General features: G+C 55.2%; 1 protein-coding gene across 1 annotated transcript in view; it reads right to left on the reverse strand.

Moving 5' to 3' along the window:
- Window positions 1–1,142: 1,142 nt before the first annotated feature.
- The window catches only part of LOC143692500 (uncharacterized), a 317,297-nt gene continuing 295,445 nt past the window's right edge, over window positions 1,143–22,994 (reverse strand). The window contains 5 exon segments of the mRNA XM_077172734.1: window positions 1,143–1,249; window positions 1,492–1,668; window positions 1,788–1,839; window positions 2,461–2,574; window positions 2,854–2,904. Of these exon segments, the coding sequence (XP_077028849.1) occupies window positions 1,143–1,249; window positions 1,492–1,668; window positions 1,788–1,839; window positions 2,461–2,574; window positions 2,854–2,904 (501 nt within the window).

Genomic DNA, 22,994 nt, shown 5'->3' on the forward strand with positions numbered 1-22,994 from the left:
TGGCCCACTCGTGGCACTGCTAGAGGAGGAAGAAAGTGCAACTGCACAATTCCAGCCAATCAAGAAGGAAGAATGGGACAGACAAAACAGCCTGTGCAGATCCAGGTGTTCAGCTGGGACTGTGGAGAGTTTGGGTCCTTGCCAATTGGATGTGTGTCCCCAGCTGCAATCTCTGGGCCTGCAGCAGAGTCTCACTCACTGCCAAAGCAGAAAGCTCAGGCGCTGTGCTCGCAAGGGGCTCGTCTGATGCAGAGCTGTCAGAGCAATGTGAGGGCAGAGCCAGCCCAGCTGGGCCCAGGGCTGAGCCCAGCAGAGCCCTGGCAGAGCCCAGAGCAGCCTCAGCAGCCGCAGAGCCCGGCTGCAAGGAGAGAAAGCAGAAACCGCCCGTCAGCTGAGGGCTCCTGTGCCCTTGTGCCAAGGCCTGCGGGGCCCAGGCCGTGCTGGCTGTGCCCAGAGCTGTGCCCAGAGCTGCCCATCCCTGCTGCCTTTGGCAGCAGAGCAGGAGGGCAGGACATGTGCCCAGCCTGCAGCCAGCCACGGCACATCCAGCCCTCAGCAGCTGCCCAGAGCCAAAAAGCAGCTGGGCAGCGACTGAAGAATTCATTGCATCTGCCCCAGCTAAGGGGGAACCTTTGGTGCCCGGCCAGGCCATGCCAGGCCCAGATCTGGGAGCATCCCCCTGCCTGTGGACTCACCTGCAAATTGGGCCTGGAGCCTGGCTTTGAAGAAGGTGCCAGAATCCAAGTCCATCATCTTCAGCTGGCCAGGCTGAGGAAGAGATTGTCACCCTTGAGGTTGTCCTTGGTGTCTCCAGCAGCAGCCCCACCTGGTACAGCTTCTCCAGGGGCTCCTTCTCCTTCCTGGGGCCAGACCAGGCTGTCAGGGCTCTGCCCAGGGCCCCAGCCATCCATGAACCAGACAAACCAAACCAGGGGGGATGGTGGCCACCACTGCTTGCCCCACCAGGTCTCCAGCTCAGCTCCAGCCCAAGAGCTGCGTGTTCCCTTCTGCTGAGCCCTGCTCAGAGCTACAGGCAGCACAAAACCAGCCTGGTTTGCTTTGCCACTGAGTGCCAAGAGATGTGTGCAGCTGGTACCTGCCAGGCCCTGGATCCAACTGTGCACGTGGATCTCTCCCATCTTCTAGGGCAGAGGAACACCCTGCACCCAAGGATGACAGAAAAGCTCTTCTAAGGATGGCCTGTCCGAGGGTTGCATGGACAAACACCTCTTAATGATATCCTGGCACTCTGGGGAGAGAAACCAGAAATCACCAGTCAGCTGGAGAAGTTGCCCCCCTGTTCCCGTGCCCAGGCCATGCTGGGTGTGCCCAGAGCTGGGCCTAAACCTCCCCATGGATGCTCTGTTTGGAGGAGAGCAGGAGAGCAGGACCTGTGCCACCTCCTCAGCAGCTGCCAGAGCGGGATGCCCACGACCCCGCTGCTGTCTCCTAGCACTGGGATTCCCCCCGTGCCCAGAGATGAGGATCCACCTTGAGAGAGCCATCGTGGGAACAAGATCCGCCCCCGGATGATCTCCTGGCCCCTCCTGAAGGGGTGCTTGCCCATGACCAGGTGGCACAGCAGGAGGCCCAGGGACCAGATCGTCGCTGCCTCGCCGTGGTAGCGTTGGTGCTGGATCCACTCTGGTGGGCTGTAGGACAGGGTTCCTGTGGAACACAGACACAGCTCAGCAGGGGGATGCTGCTGCTCCCAGAGCCCGGCCCCAGCATCCCTGGCCATGTGGGGGCTGCCCCAGAGGCACATGGGGTGAGCGCTGCCCTCTCACCAGCACCTGGGACTTGTGTACAAACTCGGGGCTGGAAAAGAAGCCACTGGTGCTGGAAGAGGGCAGCAGAAACCCTGGGAAGGCCCAACCATGACACACAAAGGAGAAACCCACCCAGTGGTGGAGAAAACCCACTCTCCTCCCCACCTGCATGGCCCCCAAAAATGTTAATAAGCCAAGGCAAACAAGGGGAGCGGAGCAGTCCAAGTCCTTCCTCGCCTGCACACCAAACCATCCGGGGCACGGGGTCAGACCCCCGTCTCTGCTACCCCCATGGGGGTTTGTGTCGGGCTGGCTGCCCCAGCTCCAGCCCCAGCCCAGGCCACAGTGGGTGCTGAAGGCTGTCGGCAGGGCTGGCAGCTGGCCCCCCTCACACCCCACCCAAATCAACTCGGCTCCAGCATCAATCCCATCCCGGCTGCAATAGGGGGAAGCCCCGGTGCTGCACCCAGGCTGGGCCATGAGATGCCCAGGAGCATCCCCTGGAGGGCTCACCTGCAAACTGGGTGTAGGCTGTGTCTTGGAGGAAGGCGCCACAGCCAAAGTCGATCAGTTTCAGCTGCCCGCTGGCCAGGTCGAGCAGGATGTTCTCGGGCTTGATGTCCCTGTGCAGGACCCCCCAGGCGGTGCAGTGCCGCACGGCCTCCAGCACCTGGCGGAACAGCGCCCGCGCCTCCTCCTCGGGCAGGAACCCCCGCTCCGCCAGGAAACCCGAGAGCTCCTGGCACCGCTCCGGACGCTCCAGCACCAGCAGGAAGCTGTCGGGGAGCTCGAGCCACTCCAGGAGCTGAATGACAGCGGCACAGCCACGGGACACCTTGGCCAGCAGCACGATCTCCAGCGGCGCGCTGCTGCCGTCGGGCTGCGGGAGGAGCGCGGTGCCGTCAGTGGGGCTGAGGCCGTGCCGGGGCTCTGGGAGCCCTCAGCCAGCCCGGGATGCTCTGCACGCCCCGCTCGGCCCACGCCCGCTCTCCCCGCAGGGCTCCCGGCGGCTCCCACCCTGCCGGGCCCCGGCTCCTCGCCGCCCGGCCCGGCCCGGCTGCTGCCGCTGGCCCCGCTCACTCACCAGCTCGCCCCAGTGCCGGATGCGATCCCGCGGCACGCGTTTGATGGCCACCTGCGAGCGAGGGAGAGCAGCGGGTGAGCTCGGCGCCCTGCCCGCCGCGCTCCGACCTTCTCCTCCTTGTCCGCCTTCTCCTCCTCCTCCTCCTCCTCCCCCTCCGCCCGCCGCCGGCCCCGCCGCTCACCGGGGCGCCGTCCGAGAGCCGCGTGGCCGCGAAGACGCTGCCGAAGCCGCCGCGCCCCAGCAGCGAACCCAGGCGGTACCGCTCCTGCAGGGCCTCGTGCGCCTTCCCAGCGGGCGAGACGCGGCTGTCAGCGCTCGGCCCGGGGCCAGCAACGGCCCCCGGGCGCCCCCCGAGCGGCCCGGGCCGGGCATCCCCACCCGCTCCGGGCCCCGGCGGCTCGGGGCCGGCGGCCGCGCTGCCGAGCGGCGGAGCTCGGGCCGGGGAAGCCCCAGCGGAGGCGGCGGCAGCGGCCGCGCCGCCTGTGTCCTCCGCGGGCCCCGGGAGGAGCCGGGGCCGGGGACGGGGCCGGGGCCGGGGCCGGGGCCGAGGCCGGGATCGGGACGGGACTTCACGTCGGGTCCGGGGCCGGGCTCGGGCCAGGCGGAGCCGAAGGGCGGCGATGCCGCCCCCGCACCAGGCACTGACGCCCGCCCAGCAGCGCCACCGCCAGTACGGCCAGAGCCGGGCGGAGGCGAGAGCGCGGCGGGACGGCCGGGGCCGGGCACGGGGCAGCCCCGCCCGGGGCCGGGGGCGGGCCGGGGGCATGGCCCGGCCCGGCAGGGGAGAGGGAGGCGGGGAGAGGAGAGGGACGCCGGGCAAGGGACCCCGAGAGAAGGGTGCCCGACCGCGGGAAAGGGAGAGAAAGAGAAACAAAAACAGAAAGAAAAAGAGAAGGAATGTTGAAGCGTCTCTGCTTTTGCTGCCGCTGCTGCTGCCGCCGCTGCCGCCGCTGCCGCCGCTGCAACTGAAGCACCGGGGCCGTTCGTCCCCGTGTCCGTTCCCCGCTCGCCCCACGAGCCCCACGTTCGAGCCCCGCGCGCCCCGGGCACAGCCCCTGAGTCTGTCCAAACACGGGAACTTTGCAGCGGTGAGCCCAGATGCAGAGCCCTGACTCCTGCACACTGGCACAGCAATCCCCTCGCTTGCTGCTCTGCATTGGCCTGGCTGAGGGTCAAACACTGTCGGGCCACCTTCCCTTGCGGTAGGATTTCTACCTGACCCAAGCACTGCACTTACATCTCCAGTCTTGCCTTCCAGTAAAACCAGGGGAAGGAAAACTCTGTGTGGCTCATGGTATTTTTGAGTGTCTAAAAATCACTAAGTCACTGATCTTAGAGGTGAAGTGCATCTGGAATTCCTGGGATGGAGAAGTAGTGCAACATGGAAAAGGGGAGCATAGAAAAAAATAGAGGAAAACATCTTGGATTGTTTCTTTCATTTTCATTTCCCTTCTGGAAAGCTGTTTCAGTTTTCCAGGAATCTTCTCCTGTCTCTCTTCCCAAGAATGTCTCATGGAGAACAAGGTCAAGCTTCTGTCCCAAGATTTGCCAGCAGGAAATTATGCCACTGGTGAAATTTTCATGATGACTGTTTGTGCTGGCTTAGGGCAAATTTTGGGAGGAAACCTCCAAAAGGGGTCTTTTTTGCAGAGATAGCCAAAAACTCCACAACTTTGTGTAAGTTGTAAACCTGGCATATTTATTATTACAGCGCGGGATGCATGCAGAGATTACTCTCCTTAAAAGGCATGCGTACCTCTGGGAACTTCAGGTCCCTTTTTATCCTCCTCTCAAATACATATCCATACAATTTCACAATAGGTTCATACATATTCATTTTTACAAATTTCTCGTGACATTTGCCACTAGTTCTTCTTTATCAGAAAGAATTCTTAGGTCACGTTGACGTGCTTTCACAGCAGTCTCTCTGTCTCTCTTTATCACCCTCTGTCCCGTCCCCCCCTTATCTCTGTCCTTCACTGAATCAGATTCCCTGAGCCTAGGCTTTGCAGTCAGGCTACATAGCTATGTTTTCTAACCACAGACTCAAAGATGTACATTTCACCTAAATCAAAATGGATTTCTACTCTGGAGAATTTCTACTCTGTCTCAGAAGCACTCCTCCCTCTGCCCCTCACACGCTGGCCCTGCCTGGTGTTCCTCATCCCTTTCCCCTTTGGTGTTTCTCCTGCCCTTCCCCTCTGCTAGAAGGCGGACAAAGCTGCCTTGGACAGCAAAGTGGATTGCAGCCAGTGTGAAGAGAACATGGAGGAGCTGGATGAGAGGATGCAGGAGTTGCAGAGCCAGATTTCAGGCCAGGAGCAGCACTGGAACAATACCCAGCAGCAGTTCAGCGATGCAATTGAAGACAAGGTGAGGGGTACCTCGTCCCCACCATGAGGAACTGGCACCTTTGGGACTTGACAGCCTGAGGCAGCATCCCTCTGAGGATCCCCCTCCAGGCTTTTCCCTGGAGAGCTCCATGTCACATCCTGGAGCAGCTGGCTGAGGCTGTGCACCTGTTCACAGCTGGATCGCCTGGAGCTGAAGACTTTCCGTAAACACCGGGAGGACTCCTGGAACAGGAACATGGAGGAACTCGAGGATAGGCTGTTGTGTGAAAACGCTGCTGGGATTAAGAAGTGAGTGCAATGGAGATTCTGATGGCTTTGGGGACAGCTATGGCAACTGCTCCTGCCAGGCAGGGCTGTCACACACCATACCCTGAGCCGGGTCGTGCCCTACCCTCCTGGCCGTGCACACGGGGGAGTTTTGGTGCCAGAGAGGGGCTGAAAGCGCTGCAGGGGCTGCTTGGGATGGTGGCACGGGTGCCTGTGCCCTTCACCTGGCATCAGCCAGCACCTTGGGGATGGGGAGAAACAGGCTCAAGAGCCCACGGTTCACCCTGCAATGGCCGTGCCCCTGTGCAGTGAGCTGCCCAGCAGCTGGCTGCTGCAGGGAGCTGCTGCCTGTGTGCTGCAGGGCTGTGGCCCCAGGAGCTCAGCCAGCCCTCTTCCCTCCCCCTCCTTAGGCAGCTGCCAGTCCCTTTCTCGTGCCTGTCCTGTGACCGCATGCTCAGCGTGCAGGTTCCTGGCCAGTGAGTAGCACCAGTGCCTCGGGGGCAGCGGGGCTGGCATGGGGGGAGATGGGTGCCAGCAGTGACCCGCTGTGCTGGGCACAGGGGGACAGTGTCTGCTTGGGAGGGGCTGATGTGGGGAGCCCCCTCTGCAGCCCTGCCCATCAGCAGGGGCTGTGGGGGCTCATCCCAAGGGCTACAGGCTACAGGATGCCATGGGCTGCAATCCCATGGCTTTGGGGGGGCTGCCTCCAACAGGAACAGGTTCTTTGTCCCCTGTCACACACCTGTGACTCCTGCCCTCCCCAGGTACCCCGAGACACTCCCATATTAGCAGCCCATGCCCCCCAGCAAGGAGCCACCGCCCAGCCAAAGGTGAGGGCCCTGAGGACACATCCCCAGTGTCTGGGGTGCAGAGCAGCCCTGACACAGCAAGGAGGGCTCTGCACCTGGGCTGGGGCAGAGCAACCTGGGGGGACGGGGCAGGGCAGGGGAGCAGAGGGCAGCTGTGGAGGGCCAGTGCTTGCCCCAGGGCTGGGGGCTTTTGCATTCCTTGCCTTGCACTGCCCTGTCTGGCCCATCTCTCTGTCCCAAGGCTGCTGAAAGCACATCTGATGAGCTGCAGCTGTTTGCAGTCTGAGCTCAGGCTTGGAGGGCTGTTGGGGAAGATGAAACAGGAAAGCCTTATAAATATGATTGCCTGGCAAAAGATTTTGAGAATATGGAAACTATAAGCGAGATTGAAATGAAAGCAAGCTTCGAGATCCCTTAGTTACTGAACAACGGGAAAACAATGGTGTGGCCGGCTGAAGGTGAAACAAGACCCTCTGCTTGCAGGCAGGTCCAAGGGTCCGAGCAGACCCTGCCAGCTTGGCAGAAGGGGTCCAAAGAGGAGTTTTTAGGGTTTAAAATGTAGCACAGTATGGTAATGTAGTGATTCTTATAGGCTGTATGGAAATGCTATAGGATTTGTATGTTGTACTAGATTGGTTAAGTGAGAATCAGAATATTCAACACAGAAGATGATTTATTGTATTGTAACGGGAACTTAGCTCTTACTTTTCTATGCTCTTAGCTCTTACCTCTTACTCTTACTTCTTGTCTTTTAGCTCTTGCCTTTTATCCTCATACCCCTTTTACTCTCTTACGCTCTCATCCTCTCTACCCCTCTCTTCTCTCAGGCCTGTTCTGAGCTGCAGCTGGCAGCTCCAAGCAGGGCCCTGCACCCACGCCCTTTGCAATAAACCGTCCACAACCTGGCTTCAGAGATCTCTCATCTCTGTTCGTCCCAACCGTGCTACCCCCGTCAATCCTACAGACGGGGATTGGGTGCCTCCTGTGAAAGGAGTTCCCAAAACCAATCCCTGCAGCTGGGAGAGCCCAGCTCCTGCCAGTTGGTGTCCTGTGCACAGGGACCTGCCTGGTGCCATGGCCAGCACACGTGGCCATGGGGACAGAGCCAGCAGATCCAGCCTGGTGGGATGGGCTTGGGGCTCCTGCAGCTGGTGGACAGGAGCTGGCAGGGACATGCCCCTGCAGGCAGCACTGCCAGTGCCCTCCCTGGCACAGCAGGGTGATGCCCTGCATGCCACAGGGCTGGGCACTGAGTGTCCTCTGCCCCATCCCACAGGAGGCTGCTGGTCCGTGCCAGTGTCCCCGAGTGCTGCAGAGCTCTGGGGACCATCAGAGCAGCAGCTCCACGATGCAGAACATCAAGGCTTCCCCACATACAAGTGCACAGCTGCAGTGTCTCCTGGTACACAACAAGGTAGGTGTGATGTAGGTGGGGACACAGAATGGTGACTGAGGCTTGATGGCATTGCTGACTGTCCAGGGGGAATCTGTGCCTTCAGTCTCCAGGGAGACCTGAGTTGGATTATTGGGGTGTGCTGGATTGGGCCCTGCATTGCAGCCAGCTGCCCTCTCCTCCTCAGCCCAGTGTGACCCTGCTGCACAGTGATGGACACATCTCGAGGGGCCGTAATGACCAGCATCATACGGCGATCAGGACACAGGATGCCTCAGGTGTGGCCCTGTCAGGGCAAGGGGGTCAGTGACGACAGGGGCTGATTATCTGCAGGGTGCCAGCTGGGGGATGAGTAGGGCTCTGTGTACAGAGCTGGGTAATGTGGCGTGGGTATTTTGCATCTGGGGTAAGAAGAAAGGGGCAGAATGGAGCAGGAGGACTGGCACATGGGGCAACTGAGCTTGGAGCTGGAGTAATGTGGGAGAATGGCCATGCCCAGCGTGGGACAAGAGCTTGAGTCCTGGTGCGCTGGGACCAGCACCTGTGTCGGCTCACCCTTGCCCTTCACGCCCAGGCCCTGCCGCCTCAGGAGAGCACGGCCAGGCACAGCTCCTCGACAGGTCTCATGGGCCCCAGGGCTCGAGCAGCCTCTGCAGCCCTGCCAGACATCAACAGCCCCTGGCCAGCTGGAAAGGACTCAGTGCCCAATGCTCGACCTGGGACATATTGTCCAAAGCAAGAAACGCCTGTGACAATTGTCATAAAAAGCTTGACTTTTTACTTGTATATAGTTATTAAGTTAGTTGTAGATAGTTATTAGGTTAATAAAAACTGTTAAAATTATAGGCAGAGCCTTGTCTCACAGCCTGTCTGTCCCCAGGCTCCCTGGTGCTCCTTCAGCTCCTTCCCCCCTGCTGTGGCTCTGCCCCCGGGCTGAGCAGATGGAGCCCCGGGCCGGGCCCTGAGGCCGCTGCTGCTGCCGCGGCGCCTGCGGGGCAGCCCTGAGGCTCCGGGCCGGCTGTGGGAGCAGGAGCGGCGCTGCAGAGCCCGCGGCCCTCACGGGCTGCGAAGGCACGGGCAGATGGCCGTGGGGCCCGGCCGGCACTGCCGGCGCTGCTGCTCTCGGCTGCCGCCTGCAATCCTTACAGGCAGCCCTTAGGCCGGCTCAGGAGCCGCTCGGAGCCGTGCCCGAGGGCTGGCCCCGACCCCCGGCCCCCAAGGGCACTTGTCCCTTCATCTCTGCACTGCCACATTCCAAGCTCATTTGTCAGCTTCCTCCTGCCCTTCCTTCCTGCGGGGCAGCGTTAGGGGCTGGCCCAGCGGCTTTCCTCCCGCACGGCTGCAGCCCCTTGCCCACAGCTCCCTGGCGGGAGCCAGAGCTGCTTTGCAGCCGGGCACCCCCGCCGTGTCCCGCAGCCCGGGCCGGCTCCTGCCCGCTGCCGGCGAGGCCCCGCGGCTGGGCCCGGCCATCCCGGGCCAGAGCAGCTCCCTGCCCGGGGGAACACAGGGGGACACGGGGGGATGTGAAATACAAAGCTGTGTGTCGTGTCAGGTACACACAGGCAATGTGTGTATTTGTGATTGCGATATGTGTGGAGACCGACAATGGGACAGTTGTGAATTCTAATAATAACTGAGGAAAGTAAAGCATGGAAGAAGTCCTTTGAACCCATCTTTTGTTTGCAATTAACCTTGGTTGATTTAGGAGCATTGGCATTAAAGCATTAAGAATGTTGCTTCTTGCTTGTAGTTAATCCTTAAAGAGTTCTGCAATAATAACCTTTTGAAGTATAATTTTAGAACATTGCTTGTATCCTTGAAACTATAGCTTTGGAATATATATAAAGGAAACAAGCTTATCTCACGCCTTATTGAAGCAGAGAAAATCAGCTTGAGAAAGGAAGATGAACACCACCTCAAGGATTTATAGTTTCAACCAAGGGAACCTGGACATCACTGTTAGATTTATAGTCTTTGCAATTAAAAGGAGGACCCACATCTGGAGAGCTGGACCTTACCAGATGGGATTCGTCTTTCTTCTTTTGCTAACCAGACCACCACCATCTGGGGATACTCCTTTTGGGATACATCCTGAGAAAAACTAAATCACAATAGTGTGTAGAATTGTGACGTAAAAATTGGGAATAGAAACTGCTGATGAGTAAGAATTGGAATAGAAACTGCTGAGAAAGCTGATGAGTACCCCTATAAATACCTGTAAGCCTCAACTATTGGTGTGCAGTTGGAAGGAAAACTTCCCCCACTATACCCAGTGCTGTATTGCTCATACTTTACCATATTAATTAATAAATTGATTGCTGCTTAAATATTGGGCTAGTCAAGTTTCTTATTTATACAATCCATAACTGTAAAAGGAAAACTTCCTGCTGAACTGAAAAAGACTCGATGGAAATCAAGGCAGAGCCATGGTTTGTCAGGACTTGCTGTATCCTAATGAGCCCTGTGGTGCATTTGGAGCTGAGCCCTTGAACCTCAGGGCCTGAGAGGACATTGCACAAACCTTTCCAGGAGTCAAAGTCACAAGAAAACCCCAAAGTGTCTCAAAGCATGAATGGGTCCCACTGAGGACCATCCCAACACAGGCTGCTCATGGACTCCATGGAGGAGACAATTGGAGGCCAGGATGGCACAAAAACTTCTCAGACACTCAGTGTGGAAAGGAGAATCCAAAACACCTTAAAAAACCTTGAGTATCTCAAAGAATTAATGAGCCCCACTGAGTGTTGTTACTGACAAAGCCTCTCCAGGGACTAATTACAGCAGATAATTGGAGGCCATGATTGCACAAAGCTCTCAGAGACTCCAAGGCAAAAGCCAAAGCCAAAGTCCTTTGAAAAACCTGCAGTCCCTGCAGGGAGGATGAAGGAGCCCCCAGGGCCATTGCTGAGCAAGGCTCCCCAGGGACTCCTTGCAGCAGATCCTTGAGGCCACTGGGATGTGGGCTAGGGGGGGATGCTGAGGGCAGCACAAGGGGCTGACAGTGCCCAGCCTGGCTGGGGCTGTGCCAGGAGGCCCCAGGGCCTCAGGACAAGGTGTCTCCTCCCAGCCCTTGCTGGCACAGACCCTGCTGTGCCCCAGGGCACCAAGACTTGGCTTCTCTTTGTCCCCACCTGCCATCACTGCCTGCAGTTCTCTGCTCTGCCTGGGGCCTGGGGACACTTGCTCAGTCGTGTCCCTCAGTGGAACCCATTAAAAGTCCAAGAAACTTTGGAGTTGGATTCTGCCTTGGAGTTCTGGAGAGGTTTCTTCAGCTCCCTCTCAGGGACTGATGTTCAGGACCTGAGCACAAAGCCCCAGAGGCTGATTAAAGTCCTTGTGCTGTGTCTGTGCTGCTGAGCTGGGCTGGGCTCCTGGCCCAGAGGCAGCTCCTGGTCACCAAGAAGAGCTTCAAAAGCACATTTCTCTGGATGAGCAGCTCTTGTGCCAGCCCAGCAGGGCTGGGGCACTGCCTGCAGCCAGCGCGGGCACAGCCCAGAGGCACAGAGAGCTTCAATCAGTCAGGGCTGGGAAGGGGCTGAGAAGTGCCTGGGGCACAATCACTGCCAGCCCTTGGCACAGGAACCTCTGGCTGCAGGACAATGCAGCTGCAGCTCCTGGAGCCATCTCCTGCAGCTGGAACATCCCAATGCCTGCAGAGCCTGTGAGTGCATTCTCTGCTTGTCTCTTGTGTAGAGCAGCCAGGGGTGCCCAGGGCTGTCCTGCAGAGCAGGGTCCTGCAGCCCAGGGCGCTGTGCTGGGGCAGGGACTCTGCTGCCTGCCAGGGACAGCTCTCAGCCAGCCCTGGCAGCTGCTCCCAGCACTGGGGGACAAGATCTGGGTGGGGGGAGACAGCTGGTGAGGCTTGGGAGTGTTCTCCTTGTGTGGGGAGGATGCTGCATTGTTCAGGACTGCTCCCAGCATGGCATTTAACTGCAGAACCTTTTCAAGTAGATTATACAGGGAGCACAGCAATGCAGGGGTTGCATAAAAGGGAAAATCCTCCTGTTTTAATCTACTGCTCTGGGTTTCCTGGATGGGAAACTCCACATAGATATTGATCTGTCAGTTCAGGTGGAAAAAAACCAAATTTCTCTCCGATCTGAATAAAGCAGGCATAGACAGAAATCAGCACAGGGCCCCTCAGAGGCAGCATCAGTGTTGCTTTTCCAGCCTCCTCAGGGTTGCTGTGACGTTGCCATCAGAGCCTGCAGAGCCAGAGCTGCCCCTGGGCAGTGCCTGAGCTGGGAGGGCTCTGCAGGGCAGAGCTGAGCCCCCAGGGCTGGGCTGGGCTCTGGCAGCACTGGCAGGGCCCAGCCCTGGGCACAGGGAAGCAGCTGCTGGCAGGGACAGCTCCAGGCAGCAGAGCCCTGGGCAGGCAGTGGGGGGAAAGTGCCCCCAAGCTGTGCTGGGATATTTCAAGTCCTCTCCAAACCCAACTATTCCATGATTACTTTTCTTACAGATCCCCATGCCAAGGCACCATAGGAAATGTCCAACAGCAGCTCCATCAGGCACTTCCTCCTGCTGGCATTGGCAGACACGTGGCAGCTGCAGCTCCTGCACTTCTGCCTCTTGCTGGGCATCTCCCTGGCTGCCCTCCTGGGCAACGGCCTCATCATCAGCGCCGTAGCCTGCGGCCACCACCTGCACACGCCCATGTTCTTCTTCCTGCTCAACCTGGCCCTCGCTGACCTGGGCTCCATCTGCACCACTGTCCCCAAAGCCATGCACAATTCCCTCCAGGACACGAGGGACATCTCCTACAAAGGATGTGCCACACAACTCTTTCTGATTTACTTCTTCCTTGGATCAGTTTTTCCTCCTGACCATCATGTGCTACGACCGCTACGTGTCCATCTGCAAACCCCTGCACTACGGGACCCTCCTGGGCAGCAGAGCTTGTGCCCACATGGCAGCAGCTGCCTGGGCCAGTGCCTTTCTCTATTCACTGCTGCACACAGCCAATACATTTTCCCTGTCCCTGTGCCATGGCAATGCCCTGGGCCAGTTCTTCTGTGAAATCCCACACATCCTCAAGCTCTCCTGCTCCAAATCCTACCTCAGGGAACTTGGGCTCATTGCTGTAAGTTCCTGTGTGGTATTGGGTTGTTTCATGTTCATTGTTTTCTCCTATGTGCAGATCTTCAGGGTTGTGCTGAGGATCCCCTCTGAGCAGGGACGGCACAGAGCCTTTTCCACCTGCCTCCCTCACCTGGCCGTGGTCTCTCTGTTCCTCAGCACTGGTATCTTTGCTCACCTGAAGCCCCCTTCCCTGTCTTCCCCATCCCTGGATCTGGCCCTGTCAGTTCTGTACTCGGTGGTGCCTCCAGCCCTGAACCCCCTCATCTACAGCCTGAGGAACCAGGAGCTCAAGGCTGCAGTGTGCACACTGATGACTGGATGCTTTCAGGAACATTGAACTGCTGGCCAATTTCTGCAAAGCACTTGTAAAAAAATAGTCTTGACACTTCTTGTTAGTTTAATTTGAGTGGTTCTTTTTCTTTGTTTTACTTTTTCAATATTGTTCACAAATAAATGTCATTGTTTGTGCCATTTCTCATTTTGTTTCTCTCCATCTTCCCTGTAGCCACAGACTGTGTCAATGAGGGGCTGCGCTCTCGGTGGCTTTAAATGAACTAAAGGATCTCCCAGCAGAGTTTTCTGTAGAGATGCCCTTGTGTTGCCTTCTCTGGGGCTGCAGCAGCAATGTCTGTGTGCAGAGCTGGGGCAGATCAGTGCTGGCCCAGCAGCTGTGCCCAGCAGCAGCAGCAGCAGCAGCACTTGGTGTTGCCAGTGCTGCTGCCGTGGCCCTGCCCCGCTGCCCTGGTGGCCCTGGTGTTGCTGCAGGGCCTGAGTGCTCTCGGGGCCGGGCACAGCCCTGGGGGTGGCAGTGCCGGGGCTGCAGCAGGGACAGGCCATGGGCACTGCTGGGGCAGCGCTGACGCCTCAGGCCAGGCCCTGGGGGCTCCAGGCTCCTTGCCCAGGCTCTCTCAAGAACACGGCCAGGCCAAGGCTCAGCACAGAAACCCCCGTGAGCAGCCCCAGGCTGGCTGTGGGCAGGCTGGGGGCAAACAGCATGGCTGGGGCTCTGCAAGGGCCCTGGGCCAGACGGGAAGGAGCAGCAGAGCAGGGGCTGATCCATGCCCAGTGCGCTGCACAGCCCAGGGCAGCGTCCCAGAGCGTCCTCATGCAGCTGCCAACAACATCCCCCCTCTGCAGCCCTGGCCTCTCCCCCAGCTCACACAGGTGCCCCATCCTTGCAGGCACAGACACGGCAGCACTGCCTCAGCAGCCCCTGTTTGCATTGCACACAGCAGGGCCAGCACCCCCATGCTGTTGCTGTGGGGACATGAACCTGAGGGAGCACAAATGCCATCAGCCCCTGGGGCCAGCAAGGCCTGCGGGACACCAGGGAAACCACTCAGCTTTGTCCTGGCCTCTGCACTCAGCCAGAAAGTTTGTTCCCATCAGCTGGGAGTTTCCTGTGCCACTGCAGACGCTGTTGCTCAGAGCCAGGGCTGCCTGGCAGCCACCCCCAAACTGCCCTGAGCATTTCCTTGGCTTCACCTTTGCTTTCTTTACTATTACCTTCTACACATTTTTTCCTCTTGCCCAGCCCTGTTCCCTTCCCTGCAAACAGCCCATCCCTGTTTGCCCTTTCCTCTCTGGCCCCACTCCCCATTGAAGTTCCTGACTTGGCCCCATGGGAACGTCCCTTGGGGAGCAGGATCATCCTACAAGTGCTGCAGGAATTGTCTGCAGGCTCCTGCAGTGCCTGCTGCTGCTCCCTTGCCAGAGGCACCCCAGGCCAGGGGGGCACATCTGGGCTGCTGTGTCTGCCTCTGGGGCTCCCTGTTCTGGGCAGTGAGGAGGAGCTGCAGAGGCTCTGCAGGACTGACAGGATGGGCTTTGGGGCTGCCAGGAGAAGCTGAGGGACCTGGGCTGCTGGAGCTGCTGAAGAGGAGGCCCAGGGCTCATCCTGCAATTGCTCCAGGGGTGCTTTCAGGGAATCCCAGATTCAGCAAGGTTGGAAAATCAAGGTTGGAGATCATCAAGCCCAACCTGTGCCCTGACATGGCCTGGTTTCTCCTGAGCCTCCTCTTCTCCAGGACAAACAACCCCAGCTCCCTCAGCCACTCCTCACAGGACTTGTGCTCCACACCCTTCCCCAGCCTTGTTGCCCTTCTCTGGACATGCTCCAGCCCCTCCATGTCCTTCCTAAATTGGGGGGCCCAGAACTGGACACAGCACTCAAGGTGCTGCCCAAGCAGTGCTGAGCACAGGACAAAAATCACTGCCCTGCTCCTGCTGGCCATACAATTCCTGATCCAGGCCAGGAGCCATTGGCCTTCTTGGCCACCTGGGCACACTGCTGCCTCATGTCCAGCCTGCTGTCCATCAGTCCCTGCAGGTCCCTTTCTGCCTGGCTGCTCTCCAGCCACTCTGTCCCCAGCCTGTAGTGCTGCAGGGGTTGTTGTGGCCAAAGTGCAGGACCCGGCACTGGGACTTGTTAAACCTCACCTTGTTGGATTTGGGCCCTGTGCAGAGCCCTCCTACCCTCCAGCAGATCCACACTCACACCCAGCTTGGTGTCATCTGCAAATTTGCTCACGCTGAACTCAATCCCCTTATCCAGACCATGAATGCAGATATTGAAATCCACACTGGCTGGCTCTGATCCCTGGGCCATCCTGTGGGTGCCCTGTGATGGCACTCAAGGTGATCTGTTCCATAACCTTGCCGGGCACCCAGGTCAGGCTGACAGGCCTGGAGTTCCCCAGCTCCTCCTTCCAGCCCTTCCTGGGCATGGGCTCACACTGGCACCTCCAGTGCTCTGGGCTCTCCCTGCTGAGCCAGGACTGATGGTAAATGATGGAGAGCAGCCTGGGGAGCTCATCCACAGCTCCCTCATCCCCCTAGGATGGATCCCATCTGCTCCCAGAGACACCTGTGAGCATCTGAGTGGCTCAGCAGGTCAGCAGCTGCTTCCTCCTGGATTCCAGGGGGCTGTTCTGCTCCCTGTGCCCATCTACCAGCTCAGGAGAACACTTGTCCTGAGGACAGCCTGTCCTAATATTGAAAATTGACAAACAAGATATTAAGTAGCTTTGTCTTTGACTTATCTTCAGTTGCTCTATTTTTAACTGCATCCAATAAAGAGTAGAGGTTCTCCTTCTCCCTCCTTTTGCTATAATTGTTTTTATAAAAACATTTTTTTTTCTTTTTACAAGCCGCCAGTTTAAATTCTAATTGAGCTTTCATTTCTTCACATCACTTTCTTCATAACCTAATGACATCCTTAAACACTTTCTGCATTGCTGGTCCTTTTTTCCCCTGAGTTCCCACAAAAGCTCCATCGGCAGCCAGGACAGTCCTTTTCCTCTCTAGATCATGTTTTGGCACACTGGGACAGGTTGCTCCTTCCCCCTTAAGATTACTTTCTTGAAATTTGTCCATCCTTCCTGGATCCCTTTGTTTTAAAGGGCTCTTTCCTTTCAAAAAATCAGTACCAGATTTGGTACTCCCCAAAGTCTGGGGAGGGCCAAAGTCTGCCCTTCCTAATGCCAGTGTAGAAGTTTTGTTGCTGCCCCTCCTTCTTTCATAGAACATTGAAAACTTGATTATTTCATGGTCACTGTGCCCCAGGCAGCCTCCGTGTGAACAGCAGCAGACAGAGCTTTCCTTGGGAGTGTCACCAAAAATTCGGCAAAACAGAAAACTCCTTAACCCCAGAGTAGCATTAAGAAGCAGCATTCTTTATTCGGCTGGATGCACGGGGGAGAGCTCCTCCCAAAGCCCTGCATGCTGAGTACAGGAAAGTTTCTGTTTATTTTCTGTATTTTGCTCACATATTCATTGATTGTCTTGGACTAAACACACATATGATAATCATTTCCCCAAAATCATTAGCATATTTCCTCACCCCTTTACCCATGTGTTCTTCTGTCCTGGGGGTCTCTCTGGTGGTCCCTGGTGGTCGTGGACCCCAATGTTCCAGTGGGCCTGGCTGAGCTGGCAGGACCCTGAGGCTGCTGAACGTCCAGTTCCCCTTCTCACACAATGGGCCTTGTGTGGTTTCCATAGGCCTGGGGATGTGGAGAACAAGCTCCAGGTGTCAGCTCACCTGGTGTAGGCAATTGATTATCTGGTAACATGAGGTCACAGAGTGGGCTATGACATCACAAAGTGGGTAATGTGAGATCATTGATTAGTGATGGCATCACAGAGCAGACTATGACATCACAGAATTGGCTGTGACATCAGAGACCAGCTGTGTGACATTAGAGAAGGGGCTGTGAGCTCACAGAGCAGGCTGTGACATCCCAGAGGGGCTGTGTGCCATCCCAGCAGGGCTGTGTCAGGTCACTGGGTTGGTCACTCGGCCCCAGCTCCCCCTCACAGTTTCTCCCAACAAGTCCAATGCTGTCCATGCCCAGCGGGGTCCCTGTCCCCCGGGATCCCCCCGGCCCACCTGGAGCCACAGCCTCCACCAAAGGATGTTCCACAGGATCCACCCCAGAGCCTGACAGGGGACAAGGGGCCAGGGCTGTGTGACCAGGACGTCAAGGACAGGGATTCTCCAGGTCACTGTGGCCCGGGTTTGGTTGCCCAGGGCAGGAAAGATTTCTGGCAGCTGGAGCAGGGTCTGGGAAGGGCCTCCAAGGTGGGGCTGGAGCCCTTGGGCTGTGAGCAGAGGCTGAGGGAGCTGGGCTTGTCCAGCCCAGAGCAGGGAAGGCTGAGGGGCTCCTCATCCCAGCCTGGCAGTGCCAGCGAGGAGGGGATGGAGAACACAGAGCCAGGCTCTTCACCGGGGGCCTGGTGGGAGACAAAAGCCAATGGGTGGAAGGGGAAAGAGGGGAGATCAGCCAGGACAGGAGGAGATGAAATGAGTCAGGCTGGTTTCAGCATTTCCTCAGCACCAAGAGCAGCCTGACCTCCCTTCTCCATCCACCACTGACAGCTTTGCAAATCAGGAATTGTTGGAGCTGTTTTGTCCCCACTCCAGGATGAGCATCCTGATACAATAACTTAATTGTGTTTATATCGATCACAGAACCACATTTGTGTGAAATTAATTTTAGTATGGAAATCCCTTGTGGATGGTGGACTCATCAGATGCTGCTGGGACATTGCACATGGCTCAGGGAAGAGTGAGATTGTTATAAAATTGTGTCCTGTTCAAATGTGATCTGTTGGCCATGAGGAGAAACTTTCTGTGCCTCTGAGTCTCACCAGTTCCTGACCCCCAAAGGACACAAACCTGATGAGTTGTGGTTCCCACTCCAGTGCTGGCACTTGGACCTCCTTCCATCACCAGAGCAGAGCTCCCTTGTACCAGAGAGTCCCTGGCAATGCAGGGATGAAGGAAACAGGCCAGGCTGGGGGGATCAGGGGCAGGGCAGGGCCAGGGATTTGGGGTGGTTGTGAGCCCAGGGCAGGATCCAGCCCCTGGCCTTGGTGAACCTCATCCCATTATCCTGGACCCCTGGCTCCAGCCTGTCCAGATCCCTCTGCAGAGCTTCCTGCTCTCCAGCACAGCCACACTCCCACCCAGCTTGGGCTCTGTCATGGTTTGACACTGGCACAATGCCAGTGCCCCCATGAAGATACCTTCTCCCTGGTTTCTGCTGGGAGATGTGACCAGGAATAAGCAAAGCAGTCTCCTACTTAGGGAAGAAAGAAAACAAAACTTTATTTACTACACTACAACTACAAATAAAAAGGAACACACACACAGGGAAAATGAAAACCTTAGAAATACATTTCCTCCTCCCCCCACCAAATTTCCAACACAATACATCTATTCCTCAAATCACCAACTCTCGGTCCAGCACCACCTTGTAGACAATCAATCCTCAGTTCATCAAGAGGAGAGGAGTCCTTCTTGTACCATGGGCTTCCCCTGGAAACACAGCTGAAGCCTCGTGTGTTTCCGTGTCACTCGTGGCACTGCCCGGAGTACATCTGCCGTTGTGACCTCTTCCTTTCATGTCCAGTGCTCTCACCACTGAACACGGACCAGAGCTGCTTCTAGGGTTGTCTTTTTAAGGATGCTCTGTCCCGATCCAAAAAAGGCACAGTCTCTCCTTTGGGACACCTGTCCCCACAATCTCTCCTTTGGGACACCTGTCCCCCCCCCATATTTTTTCACCCCCTGGGGCCGAGGGGCACCAACACTGAACCCTCTTGGTTCTGTGGCCATTGCCTCCCCCTAGATGCAGTCTCTGTGTCACAAGGAACATGGTTCTGTCCATGGCTGTACAAAAAGAGTCCAGCAAAAGCCACTCCATCATCTCTTCCCACTAAGATTCCTCTCTATTCTTCCACTATCTCTCGCTTGCCCAGATCTCTCACACTTGCACATTTCCTTCCTCATCTTCCCCTCTATCTCTCTTCTGGGAGAGGTCAATGATCTGTAAAGTTCTCATTCTCCGAAAAGGGGTTAAAAGCTCCCACAAGCGGCCGGCTGAACCCCCCCTCTTATCCTTCCCAGCCGTGCTGCCGGCACAGGCCCATGTTTATCAAGGTTCAAGGTTACAGTCCCAGGCAGCGGCGCTCTCTCTCTCTCTCTCTCTCTCTCTCTCTCTCTCTCTCTCTGTGTCTCTCAGGGGGGCTGCCCATTGGCTCCCGGTGTCTCTCTCTCTCTCTTCCACCCTTCCACCCCCGGGGCTCAGGCCTACCTCTCCCGGCCACATGGCTTTCCCCTCCCCCTGCCCAGCCAGCAGCTGGGTTGGGGCAGAGACCCGAACTCTTTCCCGCTGGAAACCCAAAAAGGACCCTCCCAGGGGAGAGCTCTGCTTTTAACCCCGTGCTCTCAGAGGCGTGTCCAATGTCCCAATGGCCAGGTTAAATGCCAATATTAAAGTCTGAATATCCATTGGCCCAAAACACAGCATCCCAAAAAACACATTTCCTGTCAAACCACCACACAGTGAAAGGCCAGGGACCCAAGAAGGAGTGGCTGTGGAGACCAGCACCTGAGAGACAGCGTTTGTGTCAGCTGGAGCATCTGGCAGGAGCCGGCAACACCGTGCCTTCTGCTGCTGATGGTCCCTTCAGCAGGGACCCCTGCAGTACCCTTTCAAGCTCCAGTGAAGACCTCTATCTTACCTTTTAGTTACCTAAGTTAATTAGCCGTTTATTAGATTGATAAGTAATTGATAATTCTCAATTAATTGTTAATAAACAATTGTTAATAAATTGTTGATTGTCAGCTTGCCTTGGTTTGAAAGACAGATGTCTGCAGGACCTCTCTAGAATGGAGAATGTGACCCCCTTCCCTCCAAATTATTATAATTTTGAAATTGAGGGGCTTTCAGGCAAAGATATGGGAAGAGGAGTAACAGTTCTTTACCAATATGTACAGCAAGGCAAACAAACACCACCACCAGCAGCAACAAACAGAACCAGATACCCAAGGACAGCTTTCCCTCGGCTGCAGGCACTTTCCTTTTGGTGTAGTTCTGGTCACAGCCAAGCAGGGAAGGGAGGCAAATAAATAATGAATAAAGCAATTGCTTGAGAAATTTTAATTATTGTTGAAGGCCCCAAAAAGTGACACAGCACTTGAGATGTGTCTTCATCAGTGCCCAGCACAGGACAATCACTGCCCTGATCCTGATGGCTGCACTATTGCTGATACAGGCCAGGCTGCTGATTGGCCTTTTTCCCCACCTGGGCACACCTGGGCTCAGGTTCATGTGTTGTCAATCAGCTTCAGAGCCACTCTTTCCACAGCTGGGAGCTGCAGAGGGTCAGTGTGGCCAAAGTGTACAACCCAGCACTTGGTCCTGTTTAACCTCATGCCAGTGGTCTCAGCCCCTGGATCCAGCCTGTCCAGGGCCCTCTGCAGCCTTCCTGTCCTCCAGCAGATCTGCCCTCTGACCCATCCTGGCATCATCCAAGGAAGGACATTGAGGATCTGGACCAAACCCAGAGAAGAGAAAGGAAATTGATTAAGGGTCTAGAGAATAAGTCTGATGAGAAATGGCTGAGAGAACTAAGGGAGCTCAGGAGGGCTCAGTCTTGAGCAAAGGAGGCCCAGGGGGAACATTGTCACTCTCTACACCACCCTGACAGGAGGTTGTAGTAAGATGGGGATTGGGCTCTCCTCACAGACAAGCAGTGACAGGACAAGAAGACACAGTCTTAAGCTGCACCGGGGAGGTTAAGTTGGACATCAGAGGAATTTCTTCACAGAAAGGTTTCTTAAGCACTGGAAGGCACTGCCCAGGGTCTCTGAATATGTTCAAAGACCAGCTGGATGTGGCACTCAGTGCTCTGGTCTGTTTGACAAGGTGGTGTTTGGTCCAAAGCTTGACTCAATGATCTCAGTGATCTCTTACAACCTCATTGATTCTGGGATTCTTTGAAGTTAACACCTGGTAAAGACAGACAATCCTTTCAAGTTAAGTATGTGTGCTGGTTCAGGGTAAATTTGGGAGAGAATCCCTTAAGGGGTTCCTCTAGGAAGCAGATTCAATCAGCCTCTCCCCTGGCCAGTCGGGGAAAAATACCTCCTTGGAGAAAAGTGGAAAAACCTGTTTATTAAACAAGAAAACCTAAAGAAGATTAATCAATAAAAGCTCTTGCTGCTGGAAAAGAGATGACAAACTCAGAAAGTCCCTCCCCAGGTTGCAGCTCAGCTCACTCAGGCTCTGATCAGTCCCTCTGGTGCTGGAAATGCCGCAGCCCAGGCCCGGCCTGGTGGGCCACAGGTGCAGCTGCCGGTGCTCTTCCGGGTGTTCAGTCCAGAGCAGGTCTAAACAGGTCCAAAGTAAAATTCTCTCGGTCCAGGGAACTTTTTTGCCTCGGCTAGCTAAAACTAACCAAAACAAAGGGGAGCTCTGTCCCAGTGTCTGTCCATCTGCAGACAACACAGTCCAGGAGCAGGAATGTGGAGGAGTGAGTGCAGTGTCTGAAAACAAAACTCTGTGCTTCTTCTCTCCCCATTTCACTCTTGGAACAAGTCTTAAAGGTGCAAAACTTATTATTCAGCATAAACAGAACAGATGATTGGGGATAAAAGCATCATATAGTCAGCCTAGGACAGTATGATAAACTATAATGTTTTGTAAAAGGATTTTACAGGAGCTCACATGTTACCCTGACCAATGAATATGATAGACATAAATCCCTAGAATTGTTAACTGTTCCCTGGCCTATTTATCCACAAAGCACACAGTATTCTACAGTTTTAGAGCCATAATGAATCTTTAAAATCATATTAAGGTAGAATTAAATAATAATTTAATTGCCAATAGCAAGAATCCTGTTAAATTGTTTGAGCAGGAAGAGCAAATCCACCTGCCTTTGAAAATTTGTAATAAAGTTAATGGTATAAGTTCTTCAGCCGCAATTGTTTGAGTTGTCTCTGGATATAACATATAGGTAATTTAACCATGATTTTCTTGAATGGTTCCTAAATTGCACTGTGTTTTCTTTATCATTGTGCATGTTTTCCTTAATTTTCTAGCTTGTGTGGGCAAGGACAAAATACACAAGATACAAATTCATGAAGAATTCAGGAGGTTCTGGATTGTTCATGCATAATCTGTGACCAAAGCCTCGTGTCAGCCATACAGTGCAGTCTCAAGCTCAGCACAAAGATTTTCAGCTTTGAAAAGCATAGTTTTTATAATAAAATATGTTACCTTTTTTTTATATAGTAGCTATTTCTATGATGCCTGCCTTTGACTTGCTCTTGCATGGTTTAAATGTAAGACACTCCAAACACATGCCAAAAGAACTCAGTCAGGGGGCTCCAGCCTGAAGCAGGTACACCAGTGCTCTGGCCAGAATCTGCTTATTGGCTTTCATGTGACATTCTCACGTGTTACGAGTTGAAAGTGAAGTCTTGTCTTGAATTAGTCTAATGAAACTTTTTCCATTTGGAGCAGAGAAGACAATAATTCTAATCTTTTATGAAAGCCTTACAAATTAACTTGAGAAGAATAAATAGAAGATCTTTTCATGTATGTAATTGGAAGAGAATTTTGTGTTCTAGCAGCTTCTCATGATTTATCTTAATGGTGGCAAATTTATTGAGACGACAAAGAGAGGAGCAAGGAATCTGCCTGTCTATGTGTTTCCTCTTGTTGTCTAACAGTAGCTGCATCACTGGAAAATGTGTTGTAATGAGAATATTTTTTTTTTCGGTAGGAGAGTAAACTGTTTTATAGAGTTCTGGATTGAGCCAAATGACTTTTCAAGCCCAGAAATTAAATTTTGAAATGTGTCAACTTAGATTCTAGCTTTGTTTTCAGCTGCTGCTGATGCAGGTTTTCTCTTTTGGTGTCCAACTGACATACTGTATGA

The sequence above is a fragment of the Agelaius phoeniceus genome, assembly GCF_051311805.1.
Source record: "Agelaius phoeniceus isolate bAgePho1 chromosome W unlocalized genomic scaffold, bAgePho1.hap1 SUPER_W_unloc_1, whole genome shotgun sequence".
Taxonomy (NCBI): Eukaryota; Metazoa; Chordata; class Aves; order Passeriformes; family Icteridae; genus Agelaius; species Agelaius phoeniceus.